Below are 24,419 nucleotides of genomic sequence, written 5' to 3'. Positions count from 1 at the left end.
AGAAACTCAAACGCTGCCACACATGTGATTCAAGGATTTATTAAGTCATACATGCAAAACATACTGCTAATCGCATTAGCAAAAGATCAATGTAAAAACGTCACAATTTTGCAACTTTTATTTTTAAACTTTGCTTTAGTGGTTGAAAGGGTGTAGTTCAACATTGTATTCCTGCCAGTTTAGAATGTACAGAACATTAGCACTAATTTACAGAACCTCACAGACCCAAGTTACCATTACTCAATCTATGCTGCACATGTAGTGACATAAAGAACACTTGTCTGCATTAGTCATGTTACAGTGGTGGGGATATCTGGCAAATAGTAATATTTGAGAAGGTTCATAGTTTATAGAGGTTTAAAATACAAAAATTACTAAAATGTGTAAAGCTGCTTCACATGATTTTTACACCTAGTTAATAGACTAAAAGCTCCTCAGAAAGCATATAACTTACTGGGTCAGAAATAACAGGAAAATAAGGAGGATATGCTTGAACATTCTACTCTACACAAAAAAAAAAAAGCAAATTTCTATAATCAGAAAGGTTTTAAAATACACAAGTTATATTGCTCAGTAAGAAGAGATTCTACAAGAAAAGCATTTACTACACAACAGTTGTGGGAATGACTGGTTCAGAATTGTACCTAAATGAATGCCCTACTTGAAATCCAAAGGAATTTACCGATGCACACCAACCTCTCTTCCACTACGGCACCTCTGGGAAAATGGTCATCGATTTTAACCTGCACTAAAAGTCAATGCCGTTTCAGCTACCCTGGCAGTGTAGTGTAAAGTCAGCTGTACAGTGTCAAAATACTGTCTGGCACAATCATTTGATCCAACCCAGTATTTCATTCTCCATCACAATACAATGCTGTCAAAAGGACTAGATAGATACACTTCAGTAAGAATAGTTGTTTATTTATTTTTTAAATCACAGCAGCAAGAACTAGATTGCAACCAAGCCCTTACCAATGATAAAGCATTTTACACTGTGACTCAAGGGTGTCAGTCATTGTCAAAGATTTAGATTCGATATACAACGCTATGCAATGACTGCGGGTTGAGAAAACATTTAATAATAAAACACATCATTAGAGTGCGGTGTTTTGCTAATTATTCCATACTGTTAACTTACTGTGAAAAACTAGAAAGTGTTTTTGCATTTCCTACCAGAAATTAGAGTCATCTTCAAGAAGAATCTTTAAAAAACAGTTTAGTGCTTAGTGTTCATAGCACAACAATGCAACTTAGTTCAGCAGATAGTTTGGCAACACTTAATTGAGCAAGAATAGGATTTTAAAAATAAGGCTTTACATAGGTTTGTCTTTTCAGGAGATTATTTTAGAAGAATGCAAGGTAACTTTCATACTTTAAACAAATGAAACTGAAATCATTGATTGGTTCAAGAATTTATGGAAGAGAACTAATTTATAACAGAAAACTTGGCATTGAGTGTGAATGCTCCATTGTTCTGAGCAAAGCACAGGGTTTGGAGTGGGGTGGGGGAGGGTAACGTTTACAGCAGCAGACATTTTCTCTTCCTCTTCTTTACAGGAGGGGGACACAGAACTGCTCGGATAGCTTCATCAAACACTGTCTTGAGGCCTCGCTGTGTAAGTGCTGAGCATTCTAGGTATTTCACTGCACCTGTGCAAAGCAAAAAGGCAATTACAAAGCAGTTTTCCACAATTACAGGAGCACTGCTTTTAGCTAAGCTAGCTCCACAACAAAAGCCAGGCATTTAATTAAGGTACAACATTTTCCACAAACAAAATGCAGATCAAGTCAACAATAACCCTGTTGCCATCATACCAATCTCTTTTGCCATAGCAAGGCCCTGTGGGTAGGTGATAGGAGTCAGCTTCTTCTCCTTCAGTTTTTCAATAGTGTCCTTATCATCCCGGAGATCGAGTTTGGTACCCACTAAAATGATGGGGGTGTTGGGGCAATGGTGCCGCACCTCAGGATACCACTGCAAAAAAACAGCATAGGTTGGGGGGGGTGGTGCAGATTTCCGTGACAGCTCTCGAGTGTTATGACTGAAAGGCTCACAGTCCTTCACGACACTTTCAAGAGCCAGTCTAAGAGTAAGGGGAGAACATAAGACCCCATTAAGGCGGTATTAGAAAAGCACATACAATACCAGAACATTTTTAGTGAAGCCAACAGGAATTTCCATATACTTTACCCTATTAAGGGATGTATTTTCTCCACACACCAGGAGAACCCTGATCTGCACTTCCTCACCCATGGAGACCACCTCTTATTTGTGAAGTCTCTGCAATGCCATACAGCTGAGTTGTCTAAGGACATGAAAGACTTCAACAGTAGCAGAGCATGTGCTAGAGTGCTGGCTGATGCAAGAAGCAAGTGGTATCCACCTAATTTTTACATTTTACATGCATTTGTTTAATATTTTTCTTTAAATTGCATTAAAATTTCTGTTTGTGATCTTGGCACCTTCTTGGCTGAACACTCTTAAACTACTGTTATCTTATCAGTGCATCAAGGAACAATTCATACTTAAGAGTGTTTCATGTGCCCTGAGCTTCCAGGACTTAGGTTGGGCAAATGGATTTCTGCCTTTTCAAACCACATACTTCACATTGCCTGCCAATTTTTTAAAAAATTACCTAATATTTTCTAGCCACTGCTGTAAAGTGAACAGTATGTTGAACACTTAGAAATAAAATTATACCAGCTTGTACTTACCTTAGCACGGACATTTTCAAAGGAAGCGGGACTCACAAGGGAAAAGCAGATTAAGAAGACATCCTACAAAACAAGTTGCCAGAAGTTAGCCCAGCAGAGCAACCATTATAAAAGCCTCATGAAAAGGCCAATGTCACCAGCATCTATATCACACTGTCATCTATATCACACTTGCAAAAGGCAAGGTCAACAACACAGCTGCACATGACAATCAGAGGTAGATTTCCCACTGGGAAATCCATTCCCAGGCAGCTACAAGCAGACACAAAGGTGGGGAACCAACAACAAATAGATTTGTAGTCAAGTTTGTAATCAGCTGTTGCAGTAGCCAGCAACTAAAATGCTAATACCTTTGCATTGCAAGCTCTTTTTCGCTAAGTGTAATTTCTTCTCCTCACTGACATTCAGAGAAAAAAAAAACACAACACAAAAACCCCAAAAAACCCACACACTTCAGAGTCTTGACCAACACAGGAAGCAATGAAGAGTCATTAGACTGAGTTCTCTGGGACTGGATGTTCTTTGCAGACCTCTGAGTGATTTAAGCCTTGAAAGACATGTAACTCATCAGCATAGGATGTTGCAAAGCGTTAACTATTGGCACCAATTTTTTAAATACGAATGTACTATTAATATACTACTGTAAAGTAGTCTTAAATTGCAAAGGCAAAGTATACAGTATGGAACAAAATAAATCATATGATGATTTCTACAATTATTAGTTCCATGCCCAAATCAGAAGAATCTTGTAGAATTGTCACTTCTACTGAACGTCACTATAAAAAGACTTCAAAATTTCTCTATAACCAAATTAGGATTGAGAAGGGTATTAAAAATCAAAAAGCTCTGTCCTTCCCTTTCTAAATAATGAGAAAGCAGAGAGAAAAGTGGGTGTGTTTAGTGATCTTGCACGTCTCGCTTTTCAACTGAAGGCAAAAGAAAGATTTAAGTAAAAGCAGGTAAAAACAGTGTAAACGTGCTCTAAAGTAACTGCTGTACAGTATACACTTTAAAAAACGACGAGTGAGCTTCATACATGACACACTGTAGTCTACAAGCATTCAGAATAACCACAAAATTAATTTTCTCTAAGCTGATGAAGATGGTAATCTTGCTGCATGACCCAAAATGCAATAAGCATCTCTCAAACAAGCCCAACTTTCCCCAACCTACCTCTGCATCCGTACTTATTCCGGTATCAAATGTGTTACAGAATCAGGCATTTCAGAATGTTAGTTGATTGTGCTGCATTTCAAGGCATTTTGTTAGGTCAGCATCTGACATCTGCACTGCTAAGCACTTGCAACCCAGTTGTTCATGCATCACCCCAACAAGTTTCCGTAGCAGCATCCCAGAAGAAGAAAGAAACAACATCAAATCATGTGATACTATGGCCACTACTTCTGTTTTCCAATTCTGCAGGTTTGCGGTGACTGAAGTTCTGCACATTATGCAGACTCTCTCCTTTACTAGCTCCAGAGATCAAAAAATTCTGTGTAACCATGAGGAATTATTTGAAGATTTCAGGTGTCTTGCACACTACCAATCTTAGTAAGTAAGAAGAAAAGCTATTTATTTGCAATAAAAGGTTTAGTCTTGGCAACTCATATAAAGAGATTTGGTAACAGAGGTCTCAGTTCTAGCAATTCAATAGTTCCAAGAAAAGTAGTTGTTTAAAAAAATAGGGGCCAATTTATCACTATCGTAAGCAAGACAAGATGACAGAACTTGGAACTGAAGTTTATTTAAAGTTTTACATACGGCAATAGGTTGATCTGTCAGACTGGAAGATATATTCTTACCATTGGTTCCTCCAACCTAATAACAGTAGGAGATAAAGTTACTCCTAAAATGGATTTAAGGGAAAACATTCTCACTCAGCGATTTCTGCTCACAAATACTCACAACATGGCTTTTCTTCTGAAGAGAGACACTGCCCTGTAATCCAGCACAACCAACTACCTGCATCCAGAACAGACCACCAGACTTCCCCATAAACCTGTAAATGTCTGTGTGCATTGTCGGAGGAAACTTGCAAGAGCAAACCTCTCCTAGAAAGCATCCTCCTAACTTCATTTTCTTTTTTGGTTTCATCTCCTGAGGAAACAAAGTTAACCACCTTTTCTGTCCCAACTTCTTCCTTCCCCAGATATTTTGAAATACTGGTAGATTTCAAGTACATTCAGGAGAAGGTATTAAGTTCCTGTGTATTTTAAGGAAAAAAATTAAAAATATTAATAAGGGAAAAAGATACAAATTAATGCCTCCACTATGGCAAAGTCCTTACAGTGAAGGTAATAGCTGTTGAAGTGCTGGGTGGCTAATTGAGATACACATGTTTGGGCCAAGTAATCAGCAATACCTGCTTTCACCTTGCCCAGAACATAGTTCAGGTGCACATACAGGGAAACAGAGGGCCACAAGAACATGGTGAGGGGTGAATTTTAAATAGCACAGTGAAGGAAGGGGGAGGCTGAATGCAGATCCTAAAAAAAGAAAGTCAGGCTTCATCAGCTCCACTGTTCTCTTCCTCTGTGCTTTTTGTTAATTTCGTGATGGTTTTTGTCCCTTAAGTGGTGATGAATCTTACATATTGTGAAAGTCTAAAATCTGAAGTCTGCTTCATAAGAGGTTTCATTTTCTGCTGTAAAAAACAATCCAAATAACTGAAAGTACTTCAAACCTTAACTTAACAGTTATACATACTTGTACAGAAGAGATTTTTTCCCAAAAGTATGCTTAGATTGACATGGAATTCTTTTGCAGTCTACCAGAAAGCCACAGCTATTTAGCAGGATGAAGACCTGCACGTGCATTCTGTCTCTCTGTCATAGGGGAGGAACAGTATTCTCCCTTACAATTCTGCTTTTTCATGCTATTAAGTGATCTTTCAACATTCCTTTCTCTACACTGAGTTACTTTTTTTAAAAAATATTTTTACCATGTTAAGCAAAGCTTAAGTTCTAAATATCCTATAAATATCTAAGTATTAGAGAAAAACAGCTTTCCATTGTCTCTCTTCCTAGGAAAGGAAAGGCAGATATTCCTGGCATTTCTACTAGAGTTCCCTACAACTGGCAAGTTCATATCCATCTTGGGTATTGTAACTAATGGGAAAGCCTAATTGTAAGAGTTACTGGGCAGTGAATTGAGACAGTTTACTAAAAAAAGCACCAGAGTTCATTTAAAAATATTCACATTATTCAAGAGAGCAGTTATGCTGTAGAATAACTGGAACACTTTTGCATTTTACATTATTAGTATTGAATATATATTTGACAGTTAACAACAACAGCAATCAATGCCGAAAAACCCTGCAAATTACCACCTTTCTTTACTTATAGCACAGCTCCACCAGATAGAAGTAACTGATCTAAAGAGACTACAAAACCAGCCTCTGCAAAGATTATCTATAGCTGAAGTAGCACTGGAAAGAGCAGAGCAGATTACTTCAGCGTTTTGCTTATGCAAGGAAGGATTCAGCATGTAGACAGGATTTAACCAGTTGCAAGCATGGAAGACAGAAGCACACTTGTATTATGTTATAGCACAAACTACAGTAAGTAATAACAGCCACGGGCTTAAGTACATTCGAAAGCTCCGATGCGGCCTCTGTCAATACCAATAATATCTTCATTCAGTACTGCCTCTTTCACATTTACAACATCTTTACAGAGACTAAACAATATGAAGTGCTTAGCAGTGACAGTGTCAGGTTGCAGCCAAACATCATGCCTAAAACTAGAAACAAACCCTGCTTTTGGCAGGCATGCTAACCTTAACATCAATGGACTAGCTGATGGGACTATTCACAGAGGCTTTTTTGGTTTTGGGGGTTTTCTTGTTTTAAAATCAAGCATTCTAGCCAATTCTGAGGCTGTGACTACAAAAAAGCCAACAAGCATCAGTGCATGCAAATACACAAGCATGCAAATTTTAACATTTGTATAACTGTACGCACATCGAAGATTATAATATTACAGCTACAGCACGTAGGATGAAGGAAGGTAGCTTGCAACAAGTCACTGTTACCAAGAAATACAACTCCAGATGTGACAGCATGGGCCTTATGTTCAAAAAGAAAAGACCTTTATGTTCTACAAAGCTGTACAGAGTCTTTCTAGTTTCACACTGTAGTTCTTACTGTTTGCGGATAGGAGAGTGGACGTAGTCTGTCATAGTCCTCTTGACCAGCTGTATCCCACAAACCCAGATTGACTGGTTTTCCATCAACCATTACATTAGCAGAGTAGTTGTCAAATCTGAAAAAATAAAGAGTTAGCTGCATTAGCTTGCAGTAAAATAGAGCACCCAAGGACTTTTTCCTACAGAGTCCTAACTGGAAACACTAGCAAAGGAAACATTTATTGCATCCTTCTGCTCCCTAGAAATAGTGAAGTTGTTCTTTAAATACTGAGCCTGGTACTAGGTAATGGAAGGAAAAAATACGCACAATATACTTGGTCCAGTCTGAACAGTAGTCATCTTTTTCATTGCTCTTCCTTTGGAAGTGTTAATCTCAGTAAGTACAGGAAAGCAGGTGATGCACTTAGCAAGCACTTTCCAGTCTTAGTGGGACATTCAGCAAGTTAATCCATCTCATTTTGTAAGATTTAGAACAGAAGATACATGAGCAACAGCCAAGGGATCCTTAATGACAACAGTAGGCAAGGAAAAAAAAACTTGCTAATCCTGCTAATCAAAAACCCCTCCAATGAAATATCAAAGTTAATAACCAGGGACCAGGAGAGGCATTAATTTTTATCTCATCGCTACTGTAGGCACAAAGGTTTCAATGACTTGTTAAGGCTAAACTAAGTTCACCGGGAACACAAGCATACTGTAATGCAAAAATCTGAATTTAAGACCAAAAAAAGGGAACAGGAATAATTAAGACAAGGCCTTGGAAGGGTAACTGAAGTCATCTGTAAGTATCATTAGAATGTATTTTGTTATCTGAAAAACTCATCAATACTTACAGAGAACAAGACAGGCAGATGAATACAGAGACATCCAAAAAGGGCAAAGAAGCTGCTCATGTATAAAACGCCTCCCCCCAACAGGCCCTTCAAAGAGGGAACTACACTAATACTGATACTGACGAATCCTTACGTGCAATAAAATGGGAAGCACCAAAATAAGTGAGTCCCCACAACCTCGCCTGAGGAGCTATAGAGCTGTGGTTGGCTTAGCACAGGATTGGCAGTAGCACAAAAGGTAGAAGGAACAAATGAAAAAAAAATTTCTAGTCACGTAAACCGACTATTTCTGACTACGATATGATGTTTTACGAGCTGTTCAGCCTTGGGACTGTTTATTATGAAGATAGAAATAACACATTATTTTAAAAGAGAACACCATCTGATAAAATGCTAGTAAATGTCAGTCCCTAATAAGCTAGGCCTAGTGAGCAGAGAGAAGCAAAACTGTCAGAGCATGAACAAGCACTGGTGTGACTGTGCTAAGCAGTAAAAGCCCGAAGTGCTTCTCCTTCCACACACCTAAATACCCAGTTAAACATTTAAGATGAAACTGAGGGGTGCTGGCAGCCAATTCAAACAATTCAAAATAAGGAATCTGGAATGGCAGTAAGCACAGAGAAGTTGACATAAATGAGTTCTTAGGATTTTAGAAGTACTTACACAGTGGGTATATATTCTCCAGGAAATGCATTGGTTGTATAACTGATGAGTAGGCATGTTTTACCTACAGCACTGTAAAAAGAGAAAGTTCACATGTAAAACACATTCATCTTGAATAATGAGAAATAATATTCCTTTTAGGGAAGACGACTGATTACATCCAGTCATCTAAGGATCAACTGAGTGTCATTAGTCACTACTGTGCAGGAAAACAGCTAATAGACTGTAGCCTTAAGATTACTGGCTATGAAAACACACCTAGTATAAACATCCATTTTGTGAAGTGGTAAATTACCAAATTTTGTTCATCTTTAGACAAAAACACCCCACAAGCATTAATAAGACTATTAACATCTGCCAGTCTCCTGACTGAATACTTATCAAGACCACCTTATTCCAACTCCCTGAAATTAAAAAAAACCTGAAAAGTATTTCCAGATACCCTTTACGCAATTCCAAAACTGTTATCTTTTCCACAAAAGGGTATACTTTCACATAAGTAAAGTTTGAAAAAGCTTGAAAAGTATAATTTTTCAACACATCATTACTTTTGAGTACTTAAGGAACAAATACAAATTACAATCCTCACAATATTCATTGCTATTGCAAAATAACTCCCCACATGCATTCATCAACTATTCAAACATTTAATAAACTGATTTATAGATAAATTACATTCCAATATTGGAGAACTTGGAACACTGAACCTTTCCCCGCCAATCTAATTCTGAACAGCCTCAAACAGGGGCAGGACAAGGTTCTGTTCCAGCGGCTCCTTCCCTCTCCACCCTCCACCCCACATCTTACCTAGAGTCAAACATTAGATTAACACCACCATTGAATTTTTGTTACAGTTTCAATTAAAGGGTTGGAAAACTTTAAATTGGACTGCATTTCTTTTTTAAAATAGACTCTGCAAAGAGTGTTTCTCACACTGCAGACTGGTTCCCGTGCTGGCTTCTCACTTGAGATGCATAATCCTTTAACAGTGTGAGAGATTCCAGAGGTGAGTGTGCAACTCGTTCCTCAAAAGCGATAGTGCCCAGACAGCCTTAGTCTTCCCGATCACTCTTCTCAAACAGATAAACTCCCATGCAAGGAAAAACTGCATTGTCTTGCAGATGATCTATCACTACAATGATTTGCTCAAAGCAAGTCAACAGTAGCTTTGAAACCTTGCTGTACTTACATGTATAATCTTGCCATGAGTAGTAGGTTTGACTCATGACCCTCCTGAACTAAATCTTTCAGAAGCTGAAGGAACTCATTGAAGTTTTTGCCTAGAACTGCAGTTAATATTAAAATAAAAACCCAAACAAACAAAAAACAACAACAACAACAAAAAAACCCTCAAGAGCAAAATGCTATTGCTAATAATATCCTATGATCCTTCAGCTTTTGCAGAAGAAAAAAAAAACTCAGAGAAACAAGCTTTAGTCAAGGGGCTTACTAGCTCTCCAGCTGCAAAGCTCTTGAGGCATTCATATCTCGAGTTTTACTATGTATCTTCCACTTAAAGCACTGCATTTCTTCTCTTCCGTTTGGAAGCATGTGGACTGTCCCTTCACTTACCAAAGACAACATTACCTTAAATGTTTGAGCTATGAAACAGTTGCTTCAGTGTGCAAAATTATCTAGGAATTTATCCTACATGCCCATTTTTTAATTGTAATTTTATGTTTCTGAGCTGACACCTAGCATAACATCCCAACTGCTGCAACTCTCTCTGATCATACCATGCATTTTTCCACACTACTTTTCACACCTGCTTCTAAGAAAACAGGATGCCAGCTCCTTGGACAGTCTGAGATTTTTTTTTTTCCCCTCTCTTTTACCAAGCTGTAACAACAACAAGAAAGGGGACATTTAATTCTAGATAAGTGCAAGCTCTGAATATTCTCCTGTAGTAACAGGCTTGAGAGACACTTGTGCTCAAAAGTAGGAGAGGGATTTACCATTCAAAAACTTCTGTGGGAAAAAATCGTGGAGCAGTATGACAACACAGCTAAGCTAATTTAACAGCTGTCAAAAGAGGAGATCCCATCTTATCTCTTGCACTAGTACTCATTGACTCTGTAACAAGCCAGAACAAGGAGTTAAGGAAAACTATTCACTCCACCTCCCCCATAAGGACAACTTGCTATTTTAGCTCCCTGAGCTATCAGTTGTATGAGTTTGAATACACTGCTGAATTGCACTCACAACACTACAAAGCAGGCTACACTGGTCCAGCTTATAAAGGACAAATGTGAAAACCTTCAAAATACCGAGAGGAGCAAAAGCCAGCTTCTTTGGGAAACTTCTTGAGGCACAGAGGCTACGTGTTCTCACGCTTCTAGAACCTGTTTGGTCTGACACTTCATCTTCCAGTAAGTCCATTACGGGTAATCTAAGCTTCTAACAAATTAATGTTGAACTCAACATTTTCAGCAGTGGATCAAGAACTTTTCTCTGCACCCAGGCTCCTTTGCTCACCTTGCACTGAAACTGGTGAGTCTGCTCTGGCTAATCAAAACAGTGCAGGAAGGAGGTGGTGAGAGATTTCATTCCAAGCTTAGAAGTGCCTGTCCTGTGTTTCTGCAGCACCAGTCATTTAAACAAGAAAAAACATGTTCAACAGCCCTGTTTCAGACTAGCTCCATCTAGGTTTCCTGCTTTCCTTGCCTTTTGGCTCGCTGCCCTATGAATCAGATCATTATGGTCGCCAGTCTTTAAACACTAATGCCTACCTTTATTTATAAAGTACATCCTCCAAGTACTTTATCAACTTTTTTAGACTTCTAACTTCTGTATTAAAGCAACTCCCCTAAAGAGAATTCCAACTGTTTGGCAAAATAGAAATCCTTGTACATAAAGGCTGAGACCAAGAAACTAAAACAACATCCAACCAAGATTAGTCATAACAGGATTTCTAGCAACTACTTAATCATAGCTCTGTCCACCCACTATTACATAAATGAAACTAGTAACATTTGACTGTAATTAAAAATATGGCCTACAGAAATCCAGCTTTTTAACGACTTAACAATAAGTGAAAGACTTAGAAAAGACAGTACTGAGTCCCTTATTGCTTCCAGGTACCATCCAGGAATCAATGTATTTATATAACCACATATGTATTAATTCCTGAAAACAAAACATGTCATCTCTTTCCTGGTCTTATTTACACTAACAAGTTGTATGAAGTTTCCCCACTGTGGTAGAGCTGCTTGGAGCCATGTTATGTGACATGCACTGAAAATGCCATTGGAGGACCCGCACCAGCATTTCTTCCACTCTAAAGGCACCAGAGCTGCACAGATGGTTAAGAGTCTCCCGCTTTCCCACAACTGAAAACTAATTGTGAGAATTTAGTTCCCATTTGCAGGCCCAGTAATGGAGGCCAGCTGAAGTACTTGCTGGTTTAATTCGGGAAATGTTGGCATCTACAAACAGGTGGCAGCCTTCATAAAAAGCTTTGATTATATCATTTCTTTCTTTCTCTGAGCCACATGAACAACCTCCATAGCAGACATGATGCGCAACAGCCCCGGTCTTCACTCAAAAGTTAAACAGTAGCTGAGATTTCTCTAGTACCATCCTCAGACTAAAAGTTCAGTATTTTTGCTGTAGTAGGTTTAGTTACAAACGGCTCTGCCAGATAAGCTGTTTTACTCACTATGACACACCCTCTCCCAAATAAGCTGTTCAGTACCTACAATACTAATACATTTTTTAAACTTTCAAAGTTCAGTAACACAAGTTACTAAATTTCAAGTCACTGCGCTCTCTATAGATTGCATTGGAGGGACCTGAGGTGTTCCGCATCTTACACAAACACTGCACTACACTCAGTAAGAAGCCAATTACCCTATCATCATCCCCCCCCCTTCTCGACAAGCTATCAAATCAAATACAGACTGGCTTTAGCAGACAAGGTCTCAAATTAAGCAGAATTCCAAACAGGGACTCTTAATTCACTGCTCTCGTTCTTACAGTATTTCTACAATTTAAAAATGCCTACAAACAAGCATGAAGTGTGACCATTTCTGGGGCATTGAGTAATGATTTCTCCAAAACGCAGAACTTCCCCTAACATTACACGATATCACTGGAGATTTCATACCACTTAACAACTGCCTTTTTAGAGTGAAAACAAAAGCTGCTAAAAATAACTTACAGCAATGCTTTTTCTCAAGTGTCAATCAACAGCAATTCTTGCAGTTACTCAAGTGGACTGCTCTTCATCTGTCCTGCACATTCCTACTGCTCTATATCATCAAGATGTCAGAGCTACAGTTGCCATTTATTTTTCCCCAAACAATCCTCACAGTGAAGTAAAAAAAACAAGGGCAAAATATGATAGCACAACTAGCATACATGCTGTGCTTTCCTAGTCAAATTAGTTGTCTAAACAGATCTTAGTCAAAGCTCTAAGAACAAACGTAAGTTACATAAGAGAAACAGCCTACTCAGTTACAAATTAAAAAAATAATAATCACAATTCTACAGCTTTGTTTATTTTGTTCCTAGTAGATCTTTGTGGCAGGTACATAAAACAATACTTACGTTTTATATTACATAAGCAAATCTTTAACTTGCATTGTTTTACAGAAACACTAAAGCATTAGCCTTATCTAAGCCAAACATTACACATTTCCTAGAATACCTGTAATGCTTGAACTTTTGAAGCAGCAGCACAGAGAATCACAAGTAGTTAAGTATTTTTTAAAAACAACTACATGGAGAATGATACAAAGCTACCAAAAATGAGCACTAATACCTGAATGGAACCTTAAGAGAGACTTGTTTCTAACTAAGGAGGAAGGAAAACAAGTACTTTATTTTGTTCACACATATGTACAAAACTCAGGTAGAACTACACCACTTTCACTTCCAAGACAAAGAGCAATAAATATGTTCAGAAGTGGGATGGTTTACAAAGCAAATGACGAGACAAACTGTTTTGCTGAATTAATTACTGAACATCGTACAGTTTGTCTGTGCTTAGTTCTCAAATCTAGTGGAGGAAGTAGACTGAACTTTTTTCCCCACCCAAACATGATGCATCGCATTTATTTACAGCATTGTCACAGGCAACACAGTTCAGCTGAATTAAAAACCCTGATATAATAGAAAAGTAAATTTGTTGGTTTTAAAATCAATATAATCAAAAGAACAGTCCACAGTTATCCTATCTAGCATCAGTGAATTGCATTACTATGAAAAGGCTTCATTTGTCAAGATACCACTTTCATGTTCATATTGCTCAAAATCTTACACAGCAAGTCAAAACAAATTTGTTATACAGAGTAAATTTATCTTTCAACCATACTCAGCTGCCTTTTTAGGCATGCTACATCTTAAAAAACAAAACAACAACAAAAAAAACCCCCACATAAATAACTTGAAGATTAAGTCACCACGTGAAATTACAGACAGTGGCAAGACCACTTAGCTACACTTCACCCCTCTGTCATCTACAGAAGTTTGCTGTGATACCGATTATGCTCAGCCTACACTGGGATTTTTGTTTCTCCTAAGGGAAAAAAAACCTCTCAAACTGCATAAGACAAGTCTTGTTTTCCAGCTGGCCTGTGATGTTCCCCTGAGCTCTGACATCCTGCAAGAGAAAGAATGCCTCCGAGCTGATGGGAAGAGCATCACGGAGAATATTCAAAACTAGCAAAAGCACAAACTCTTTCCCCACCACAATTCCAGCATTCCTCACACTGAAATCCAACAGCTAAACTTAAGAGTTAACTCGATTCCAAAAAGCATCCTCAAGTTGTTTCACTTATAAGTAATACCACATTAGAATGCTGTAGGTGTAACAGTTCTTTACAGACAAGCATGTTGTTAATTATTTGTATTTCAAGTGCTTTATCAGTCTCCTTTAGACAGGAACCTGACAAGACTAGATGTATGCATGCAGAAAAACAGCCTCTGCTCACAAGCATTTATGATCTGCTCAGTTTGGCACATTTCACTTAGTTTTATTGCAAGAATCAGATGTCAAAAATCAAGCTATAAGCAGTAATAAAAACCAAGTTTGTTACTTTCACAAAAGATACCTCAAACCAATATTAAATTTCTCCTATCATTAAAAGCATGCTATTTTTTTTAATACACTTTGATTACTTCGACGTGTCTAGTGATACCAGAATCACGGGACAGCCCCACGGTGAGGCGGGAGAAGCGGCCCACCCCTGCCAGAACAACCCCGAAGCGCACACCCTCCCGTGGGGCGAAGGCCACCGCTGTCAGCACGAACGTGAATTGTTCGGCCACCGCCACGGCACCCACCCGCGGAGCACCTTCCCCAACGGCGATCCAGGGCTCGGGAGGAAGCCGGCACCGCAGACACCCGCCGCCTGCTAACACCCCTGCAGAAACCTCGCTCTCCCGCTCCCGAGGCAGCCACCATTTGCTCGCAGCAGTCACCGCCTTGCCCCACGCTTCCCTCCCCTCCCCCGCCAGCAGCAGGAAGCCGCGGCCGCCAGCCACCCGGCCACCCGGCCACCCGCCCCGCCGCCGACACCCCCGGCCCCGGCGAGCCCCCGCACCCCGCAGGGGCGGCAGGGCCGCGCCCGGGCCCCGCGGCGGGGGCGCCCACAGCTTGCGGCGAGGCCCGGGCGGCCCGCGCCGCTCCCCGCCCCAGGGGCGGGCACCCTTCCCCCCCGTGGCCGGCGGGGCTCCTCACGGCGAGGGCCCGACCGCGGGGTCCCCTCAGACTTACCCGTCGCCCACCACCACACACTTGATGGCCTGCATCGCGGCTGCGCCGCGGCGGCGGGTCCTGCTGCTGAGCGGGGCGGGGAGGGCCGCGCAAGAAGGGAGCCGGCGGCGGTCTCCGCACCGGGTCGCGGCCGCCTCCGCCCTGTGCCTGGGAGCGGGGACGAGGCAGCGGCCACCACCCAAGGCGGGGAGAGGGAGGACTGCGGGGAAACAGGAAGCGGCCGCTCCACTCACATCCGGCCGGGCTGCGCTCGGCCCCGCGGCCCCGCCTTCGGGCCCGCTCGGCGACACCCCGCCCTCACGGGGAGCCGCTTCGGCGCCGCCGCTTCGGGCCTCTTCGGCCAGACGGCGCAAGGCGCCAAGGGGACTTCGGGCCGCTTCGGCAACGCTCGGGTTTCTCCGTTGCGCTGGGAGGGCTTCGGGCGCGCTCGGCACCGCTCGGCACCGCTTACCTCCGAGCGGGAGCGGCCGCCATGCTTGTGCTACTAACCCAGTCAGGAGGCGGGGGGGGCCTCCGTCCGGCTCCCTCCGCCTCAGGACCTGGGAGGCCCCCGGGGTGATCCCTTTTTTTTTTTTTCTTGAATCAGTCAGAGCCCTACTGAAATGCGGTGTCATGCGCTGGCGCTGCTGAGACAAGCAGGCAGCCTCGTGCTGCGAGCAGGGCTGGCAGCAGTACACAGGCCGCAGGAGAGCGGCTCGTCCAGCCGGGCCGCTGCGCTGCCGTCTCCAGCCAGCGGCTGGTCATGGAGACGAGTCAGGGCACCATCCCACACCAGCCCTGTCCACTGCCTCGCTGGGGACGTATCGACCTGGCAGCCATGCTGTCATGTCACGGCAAACCCCTCTCAACCAAAGAGCTGTCTTCTGACACCACGTTGGATCCTGTCTTTCACTCCTGGCACAGCCTTAACACAACCTTAGCACCCGTCCACTATCAGGGCATCATGCACCGATCTGATTCTTCGCACCTCATGAAGCGTGTTAATGTGAAATTACGGTTGCCCTCCAGATGTACTGAGCAGGTGTAACTCAAGTTCCCCGAGACAACCCGCAGCGTTCCTGATGTGCTGCTGTGGGTAGGTGCCCCTTTTCCCCAGACAGCCGCCCGCCGTGGGACAGTCCCTCTCACTCAGCATGCCAGCACGGTGCGGAGCCAGAACATTTCCCTTCATCGATGGATCCTCACACCGCCCTCCCTCCTCCCAAGGTGCTATGGCATTAGTTAACTCTGCTGGCAAGTTTTAGACCAGATCAGCGCACAGTCAGTCTTCAAGAGATGGGACAGCCCAGGGGCTGTCAGGCTACACAGAGCCTTGGGTTTCTTTTTCCCCCAAGCAAACCAGTTATTTTCAGGAAGTATTGAAGTAAAAGTCAAGCAGAGCAGGTCCAATGGTCCCAGGAGTCTTTTAATTTCTACAGTTAGTTCTTGCCATAATTCTACTTGGCAGAGAAGCTTCTGGTTGGACTGATGCACACGCCCGCTATTCCCTTTGTTTACATTGCCATCCATTCCTCAAAGAAAGTATGGGGAAAGGGCCCATGCATGTGCTGCTTCTGCAAAGTGGTGATGAATTCACTGAAATCGACAGAGTGTACTGTCATGGGTTTTCCAGTGATTGGATCTTCAATTAATTTTGGAACATTTCTAAATTATTTTGGTACCACACAATGAAAACTCATCAGTGGACAGAGCATTCCATGATACTCCTCTGTTCCATTTTTCTTTCGCTGAGCAAAAATAATTCTCAGATATTTCACACCAGTGAGGAAAACATCATAACTATTGCTATGAACTGAAAGGCTATTTTTGCAATACTTGTATGTCCATGTTCCCTCATACAGATGGAAGCTGAAATGACTTGTCGTCTAAGCTAAATATCCTTAAAGCCAAGACTCTGCTGCTGCCAATGACCTGGCAACTGTTCTCTACCCAGCAGACGGGAGCTGCGGAAGAGAGGTGTGGGCAGTATCGCAGTGCTCCTGCTGTTCTTGGCTGCTACAACAGCTTTTGGGGCCTTTGCGATACTGCACAGAAATAAAGCAGAGATGAAGACAGTCTGATTCATGTCATGGTCCTGGGGACACCCAGAAGATGCGAAGATTCAAGTGGCATGTAAAACTGCTTCTGATTTTCCCACCACCTACCTATTCCTTCACTGGTTCTTTTCTATCCAGTGTAAAAGAGATGGATGATTAGAGTTTTTTACATGAAAAACAGGTACAACAAAATTTACAATATTATTACAAATAGCATACAAAGACAAGGATAAAGGCTATAACAGAGGAAACACATTAGCACAAATTGCTTTTATGATCCTGTCATGAGACAAGCAGTATCTTTTTATGTGTGGTGTTCTCAAGTGCTCCTCCGTCCTATTCTTTTGGGATCAATTGTTTTACATTGTCAGAAAAATACTTAAGTTGAAACACAGGGTATGCTTTGAATATGTTTTAAATTGACAATTTTATACCCATCTGGGTATGTAATTGCCAACATTAGAAAATACCTAGGTAAATATTTACTGTTAGTCATTAAAAACAATGTTTGGATACAGTTTGGATACATGATGATGGTAACCGATTTATACAATTTCTTTCCAAAAATGTTTGTAAATCTTTATTTCCTCAAATATGATGAAAAGGAACCTTTTGGAATTGTTCAAAATTTTGCATTTGAAATCCTAGTTGATACCTCTCTCAAGGTAACTATTCTTTATTTGCCCTGGAAGACAAATTGTTACTTAGGTGTATGCTCCTTAGAGTACATGATGTGTTAATTATTCTGTTATTAAACTTACTATATTTCAGCTACATTTTACTTTATTCTTGCACCTTTTTTGTTTAACTAGTATGTAGTGTATTTGTTTGTAAAGAGTAATAAATAACTTACTTATATGGTGCTACAAATGCTTAACACTATTTGCAGATATGTTTTTTTTCCTGAGAATGAGAGGAGAGACCAACACAGGGAACATTGAAACGTTAGTTTGACAAAAAGGCGAGAACAGTATGAAGGACAGGGCAAAGGCGTAAGAAGTTAATAACAAACTACTTAGTAGAAAAATTATCAGTTTGATACATACGACTGCAGTGCTGAGTTGTATACAGAAAAATTACAAATGCCCTACACAGAGGAGTATGTAAAAAGAAAATAATGAATGGCAGTAACAATAACCAATTATAAATCTTTCCATAATTCTGATAAGATCATGAATCACAAAGTTTGAGGCTTAGATCAGTCCTAATATTGTCCCACAATCTTATCACCTTATCTTCTCTCATCTATTACAATTGTTGAAAGTCTTTTTCTTAGACATCGAGAGGAAATCATTATTTAAAATTGTTTCGGATACCGTCTGAATGTGTGTATTGTGTATGTGCTGGCACTGAAGGAGGATTATTCTCCTTTGTGGATGGGGAGTGGCAGGGTAATCACGCTGATGCAATACTGGAAAGTTCTACTCACTGTCACACAGACTGTCAGCATTAGAGAGAGAATAATTATTTGCACTTTTATAGTATCTTTCATTCCAAACTATTACTGTGTTGGTTGACACGTTAGTTCATTAATAAAGCCACAAACAAATGCACAGAGAAGTAGAGAAGTACCAGTATACACATTGTACGTACAGGAAAACACGTCAGTGAAAGAAACAGAACAGCCAAGAGTGATTCATAGGTGTATTCTCTTACTCCTAGATGACACTTCCTGCTGATACCAGTTCTGTTCAGTTGCCTTCGGGAAACAACATGCTACAATATCTAGGTCAAAAGTAAGAGTCTGTCCTTACTGATAGCGTAAAAACTGTTTTAGGGGTGAAAAGCTGCAATCGTAACTCACAATCACTTGAAACTAGGGGTTGGACTGAAGCACAAGAGCCAATTTCACATGACGCAAAGGTGCATCACAAAGTGTCAGAGGGTGGAATAAGGTTTTCAGCATATTGCACTCTTCTCTTTTTAGATATTTATATCAAAATCAGAAGCAAAAAAACCCACCCAAAACAACTGAAGAGAGATTTCTCTTACTGGAGAAAAACAGGGTTTCCAGATGCTTTTTCATCTTAAAATAGCTAAGAGAATTGTCTTTAAAAATTGTACTTAAGGCTTGATTTTATCCTAATTTGAGTTGGTGGTAAACGTCAGGTGATTAATGATGTATTATTAGGGATACAGTAACTGGTAGAAAGAAATCTTAATGCCCAGTACTAGGCATCTAAAATTCCTTCCTGGACTCTAGTTCCACCTGTGATGTTATCTGCCGTTGTGGCCTGTCATGCACTGAGCCCCTCTGCCTTCCCGCTTTTAAATCAGGATAGTAGTACTTATTCAAGCTGTTTGGATAGTAGCTAGCACTTAAAGATTCACACCTAACACAGTTACCTGCAATTCTGAAGTTTTTTTCTTAAAGATCTTTGAATTCCTTAGTTACGTGTCTTTGTCAAGCTAACAGAGCACACAGTTTTAATTAGGAAAGTGACACTATCTCAGTGGAGGAAATTCAGAGTATCTTCACTCTTCACTGAAGTTAGGGAGATACTGTGACATAGAATTCATGTTAAAAAAATAATGTAATCCACAAGTAATGGTCTGCAATTTCTAGATATTCCAGGAAGACATTTTTGGCATGATTAATCTCCTGAGTGTTGAAAAATCTCTGTACTAGCATGTGATATGTACGCTGTTCAAATATAGTATTCAATCTGCTCTAGAGAAATCAAAGCGAGCAATAAAAAAGGAACCACAACTTTTAAATGTCAGCATTTGCTGCATCAGAGGGAACAGATTAAAGGAGCATGAAAACAAAATGTTGGTATATAGATCTCTACATTAATAACGAAGCATTGTAAAATAAATGCATCACATTCGTGTGGTATTAGCATAGATGATTTAGCTGGTATACGTATATAAGAGAAACAAGTCCTGCATTTTCTTTAGGTAGCTTCTGATAAATATCCCTTCTGTCAAGAATTTCAGTTTTAAAAACCACACAAGGCTTTGCATTCACTTATGTCTACCCTCAGGTTTAGTGAGCAGTAACAGACAGTGCTTACTACAGTAAGAACTGTTGTTGAAGGCAGTGGGACTATATACAGTAATCCCTGTATATGGCTGTAAGCTTTCTGGAATAGACACGTCATTATATATTGGTAAACAAGGACCTGAGCCTTCTCTGTGTCACTTTATAGTTTTTTACCACTGTAACTCCCTCAGCAGAAATATGGGAGTAGGCCTTTTTATGACTGTAAGCATCACATCATGCCCTGAGGTGAGGCATTGCTGAAGTACACAGATGTGTAAGCTGCAGGTTCTCCTCAACTTCCACCTGTCTTGATATCAAGCATTTCACAGAAATTAGCTTTCAAATATTAAGGAAAAGGATAAAGGTTTAACCATTACATAAGCCCATTCAGTATTACTGGTTTTGCTGCCTTCCACTGTCCAATAATTTTTCACATTAACAGAGACCGAAGGCTACAAGCTTTGACCTGGCCACTTGATTTGCATAGAAAGATTTAATGTTTCTTTTGCTCCAGGCTTACAGACATGCTTATGGACGTTAGTAGAGGCAGGACCTGAAAGGACCAAGTCTTCTGTGGTCAGTTTGCCTGAGGACAGATGGAGTGGTAAGAAGCCTACTTCCCTCTGTCATGCTGCACAGCTGTGACTCACATCCCAATGAATGACTTCTCTTGGAGTGGAAAGCAAGACAATAACCAGACAGCTTCAACAAACACATTAGATCAAGGCCAGAAATTAAAATAAGTCAGTCCTCATGTAGCACGGTCAGCATTCGGAACAGAAATGTACATTTATTACAGAAATAAGACTATTGTCAAAAAGTGATGATACATTCTGGAATCTACTCCTCACTGGAACCACTTGTAGAAATTCTGAAGAACTTGTAAGAGGAATAAATATAATAAATAAGTACAAAATAGCTTATTTTAGCATAAACAGACTATAGAAATTGTACAAAAAACTTGTTTTCCCCCCCCAATGATTGTATGCTGATAAGTTGCTAAGTAACAATTTATGCGAGGAGGACTTCCCAAAATAAGATGTTTGGTTTATTCTCCACTTCCTAAAGATAAAAGCTACAGAATTGTCCTGTTTGCAAAACAATGTAGGTTAGCGGTAACATAGGTCAATCACCTTCTTTCTGTTTTACCAAGAGATGCAGTTGGGTGACTGGTATTTCTGCTTACTTCTGGCAGCTAAGTGTTTTGATTTAACATTAGATCCTGCCTTTATTAAACTGCTGAAAAATACCTGTTCCAATGAGGTCTTATGCCTTTTTAATACTGCCTATGTTGGTACCAACGCTCCTCAGTGCAAGCTGTGTGCAAGACTGTGTTATAACACAACAGCTTCTGCAAAAGTTGATCATATTGTCGGTAGCCTCCAATGTATCTAACTATAACTTTCCAACACTGTGTTGTTAGAATCCACAGTGTGTCGTACACTTAATTTGCTGAAAGATTTTGGAGAGGGGGGGCTCTAAGCTCGATGTCATCACAAACCAAAAGAGTAAACTGAACACTTTTGTCACCAGGGACAATAAACTCTCTGAGGGGCCCCTGGGATTCCAGAGTGCCAAGGCAGATCACTGCCGGGGAAGGAAAGCATGGCGTCAGCAGACAGGCTACCATAGCTGATGACAAGTTTCCTTGCAATCCTAAAAAACCCACTTACAAGAAGGGGTTTGTTAGGAACCATCTGGCTTTTTTTTAACTGAACTTTCAGTCCAAAAAAGTACAGAAGATCACAGGAACCGAAGAGAACAAAATGCTTTATTGTTTAAAATATTTGACTTTTCCCCTTTTTCAACTTTCTGTTATGATCTCAGTCTTTTGCAATCATTTTATCAACCATTTAATGCAATTTTTGCATACATAGCAATGGATAGAAAAAGGCACCAGAAAGAAAGAACTGTAAGCATAAATAACCCTAAACTCTGTCTCATTTAAATACTAAGTGCTCATAGTTTACCTATGTCGTTATTAGCTCTTACAGAGAGCCCTGGAGACCTGATCTCAAGCATAAGGATTGCTCTGTGCCATGCTCCAGAGCGAAGAGAGGTCCCTTCCCAAAAGAGGCCTATCCCAAGCAGAGGATAGACAGATACAGTCAACCAGGGGAATGCAATTAGATAATATTGGTCTATGTGGTAGGCACGCCAAGGGCCTAATTTTTCATTCTTTTGGAAATATGGTAACTTAAGAGCCCTGAAGGACAATAGAGCAATCTTTGCGTAAACCTATGAGGAACTACTTCTAATTATAATGGGTATACGTTAAGAAAGCTTAAGAGGACATTTTGAAAATGTAACATCAGTAATGTTGACTAACAAGATTTTTTCTTTGAATACAGGAATATTTGAATACTTGAGAAGAAATTTTAGGTAAAATGAAATAAAACATGAAAAGACTTGAAAAGATAAGGATGTGCTTCTCTGATGCAACAGAGAAAGTCAGGGTTAGGAAGCAAAAATGGGATGATGGCATTGAAGTGATGGAAAACAATCTCTGCAGCCATCAGCCAGAAATTGCATGTCAATAGTTTTGAACTTCTGCATATTAAAGTAATCAGTGTTCTAGCTAAATTGAAAAGGATTTTGCCACCAAGACAGAGCTGAAATCAAAGGAGGAAGTGTGGGATGGTTTTGAGGTTTAGGTTCACTGTCAAAATAATTAGCTGATTTCCAAATCTTGATGTGACAAAATCTGATGAATCTCTTCAATTGGTATTCAACTGCATTATCCACTCCTTTCTTTGCTGGAAAGCTAAGGAGTGTTTTATCAATCTCACTATTTAATTAAATAATTTGATCCAAATCAATACCGATGTTAACTTGTTATTATGAACGAATTTATTAATTATATTGCCTATTCTAGTGTAAAAAGTAATTTACAGTTAATCAAGATTTTAAAATTGATACTGTGTCACATCTGTTTCAATGAGCAACATGAGCCAGAACTAATGAGAATCTGGCAGATATCTACCGATAAATACAAAAATCAGCTTTCTGATTTCAACTTTGTATATCGCATTGCATTCCAATTTAATCACGAAAAGTTGCTAAATGTCCTGTGGCAGCTCAATCACATTTGTGCTTAGCTGTTGAGAAGATGGTCTCAATACGTATAACAGCAAAGGGAATGGAGATGATAAGGAATTTGAATTAGCTTGGAATTCCAGTGTGGGGCCTGGACACATCTCAGTTCCTGTGCTTCCAGTGCCTCCAGTACTAATAGGGTTATTAAAAACTTCAGATGAGCAGGAAAAAAGATACACCACTGTGCTGAGCTGACTTAGAAGGGAGGCTGGGGATACCATGCACAACACAGCGGTAAAACCACTGCTGTGTATGTTACTTTCCTGCTAGCAGAAGCACTATACCTTGTCTTTGGAAAACTTTGTGACAGAGATTAAGACACTGTGGAATCAGAAGCTACTGGATGAACTTTATGGATAACATACACAACTTCAGGCTCCTGCCTTTTTTTTTGCATGGCTTGCTGCAATAATAACCCGAAGGATACTTTTTCATTTCAGGTTTTCCAAAATGAAAACAGTGCAGGTAACAAGTCCTTTGAAATTTTCCCTGTTTGGAATAGTACAGGTAGGCTCATGACAGCCAGGCACATGGAAGATATGAAATCATAGATGGATCAGTTCTGGCCTCAGAGAGGATCATTCACCTTTGATTAAAGAACTGTCAGGTGTGTGGCTAAAGAGGGATCTGAAGAGCTTTGAATCTGCTAGGATGCCCTGTGGAAGATGGACAAGTTCCTGAGAATGTAGGTCTTAAGGTACATTTTCTTTGAGACCTTTTTGATCTGAATGAGTGGTGTTTTGCTTTGTAAGAGTCAGTAGGACAATCTTAACTCTGAGACAACATTTAACTCCACAGCCTGAAATTCAGTCAGACCTACTTAGAAGACAGCAGTGACCTGCAGCTGTCCGGAGTTGGAGAACTGGGTCTGAAGGAAGTAGATCAGGGATTTCCACGCTATCTAAAGGGACTATCTAAAGGCCTGAGAACCAAATGGGTTCCTTCAGGTCTGTTCAGAGGCTGGATGGGGTTAAAAATTGCATTAAGGAGAGCTCCACTCACTGGTTCTGCCATTTAAAACCATGCTCTGCCCCTTCTGACCCCAGGGCAGCCGCAGGTCAGGCTGGAGGGGCCGGCAGTACCTCCTCACCCCTAACACCGACAGCTCTCCAAACACCACCTGCCCCTAAACCAGTCCCATTCCTGAGAGCACAAGCTAGTACCTGTAGTTTCCTTAATTTAACTGTTCACAGATCCCAGACACGCACAGGATTTTCCAGGGGTTT

General features: G+C 40.6%; 1 protein-coding gene across 2 annotated transcripts; it reads right to left on the bottom strand.

Moving 5' to 3' along the window:
• Window positions 1-23: 23 nt before the first annotated feature.
• RAC1 (Rac family small GTPase 1) lies at window positions 24-15,150 on the bottom strand. 2 transcript variants are annotated; one of them, XM_059826658.1, is made up of 7 exons: window positions 15,076-15,150; window positions 8,358-8,429; window positions 6,860-6,977; window positions 4,477-4,533; window positions 2,716-2,778; window positions 1,816-1,975; window positions 24-1,650 (listed from the first exon to the last, which is right to left on the bottom strand). In XM_059826658.1, exons 1-7 carry the CDS (start codon window positions 15,108-15,110, stop codon window positions 1,520-1,522), a joined length of 636 nt encoding a protein of 211 aa, XP_059682641.1. In that variant the 5' UTR covers window positions 15,111-15,150; the 3' UTR covers window positions 24-1,519. The 2 variants fall into 2 exon arrangements, with proteins under 2 accessions (XP_059682641.1, XP_059682642.1); XM_059826659.1 differs by lacking the exon at window positions 4,477-4,533.
• Window positions 15,151-24,419: the final 9,269 nt, after the last annotated feature.

This window comes from Gavia stellata, chromosome 18 (assembly GCF_030936135.1).
Source record: "Gavia stellata isolate bGavSte3 chromosome 18, bGavSte3.hap2, whole genome shotgun sequence".
NCBI lineage: Eukaryota > Metazoa > Chordata > Aves > Gaviiformes > Gaviidae > Gavia > Gavia stellata.
Note: the sequence above shows the minus strand (reverse complement) of the source record. Positions and strands in the feature narration are given on the sequence as shown.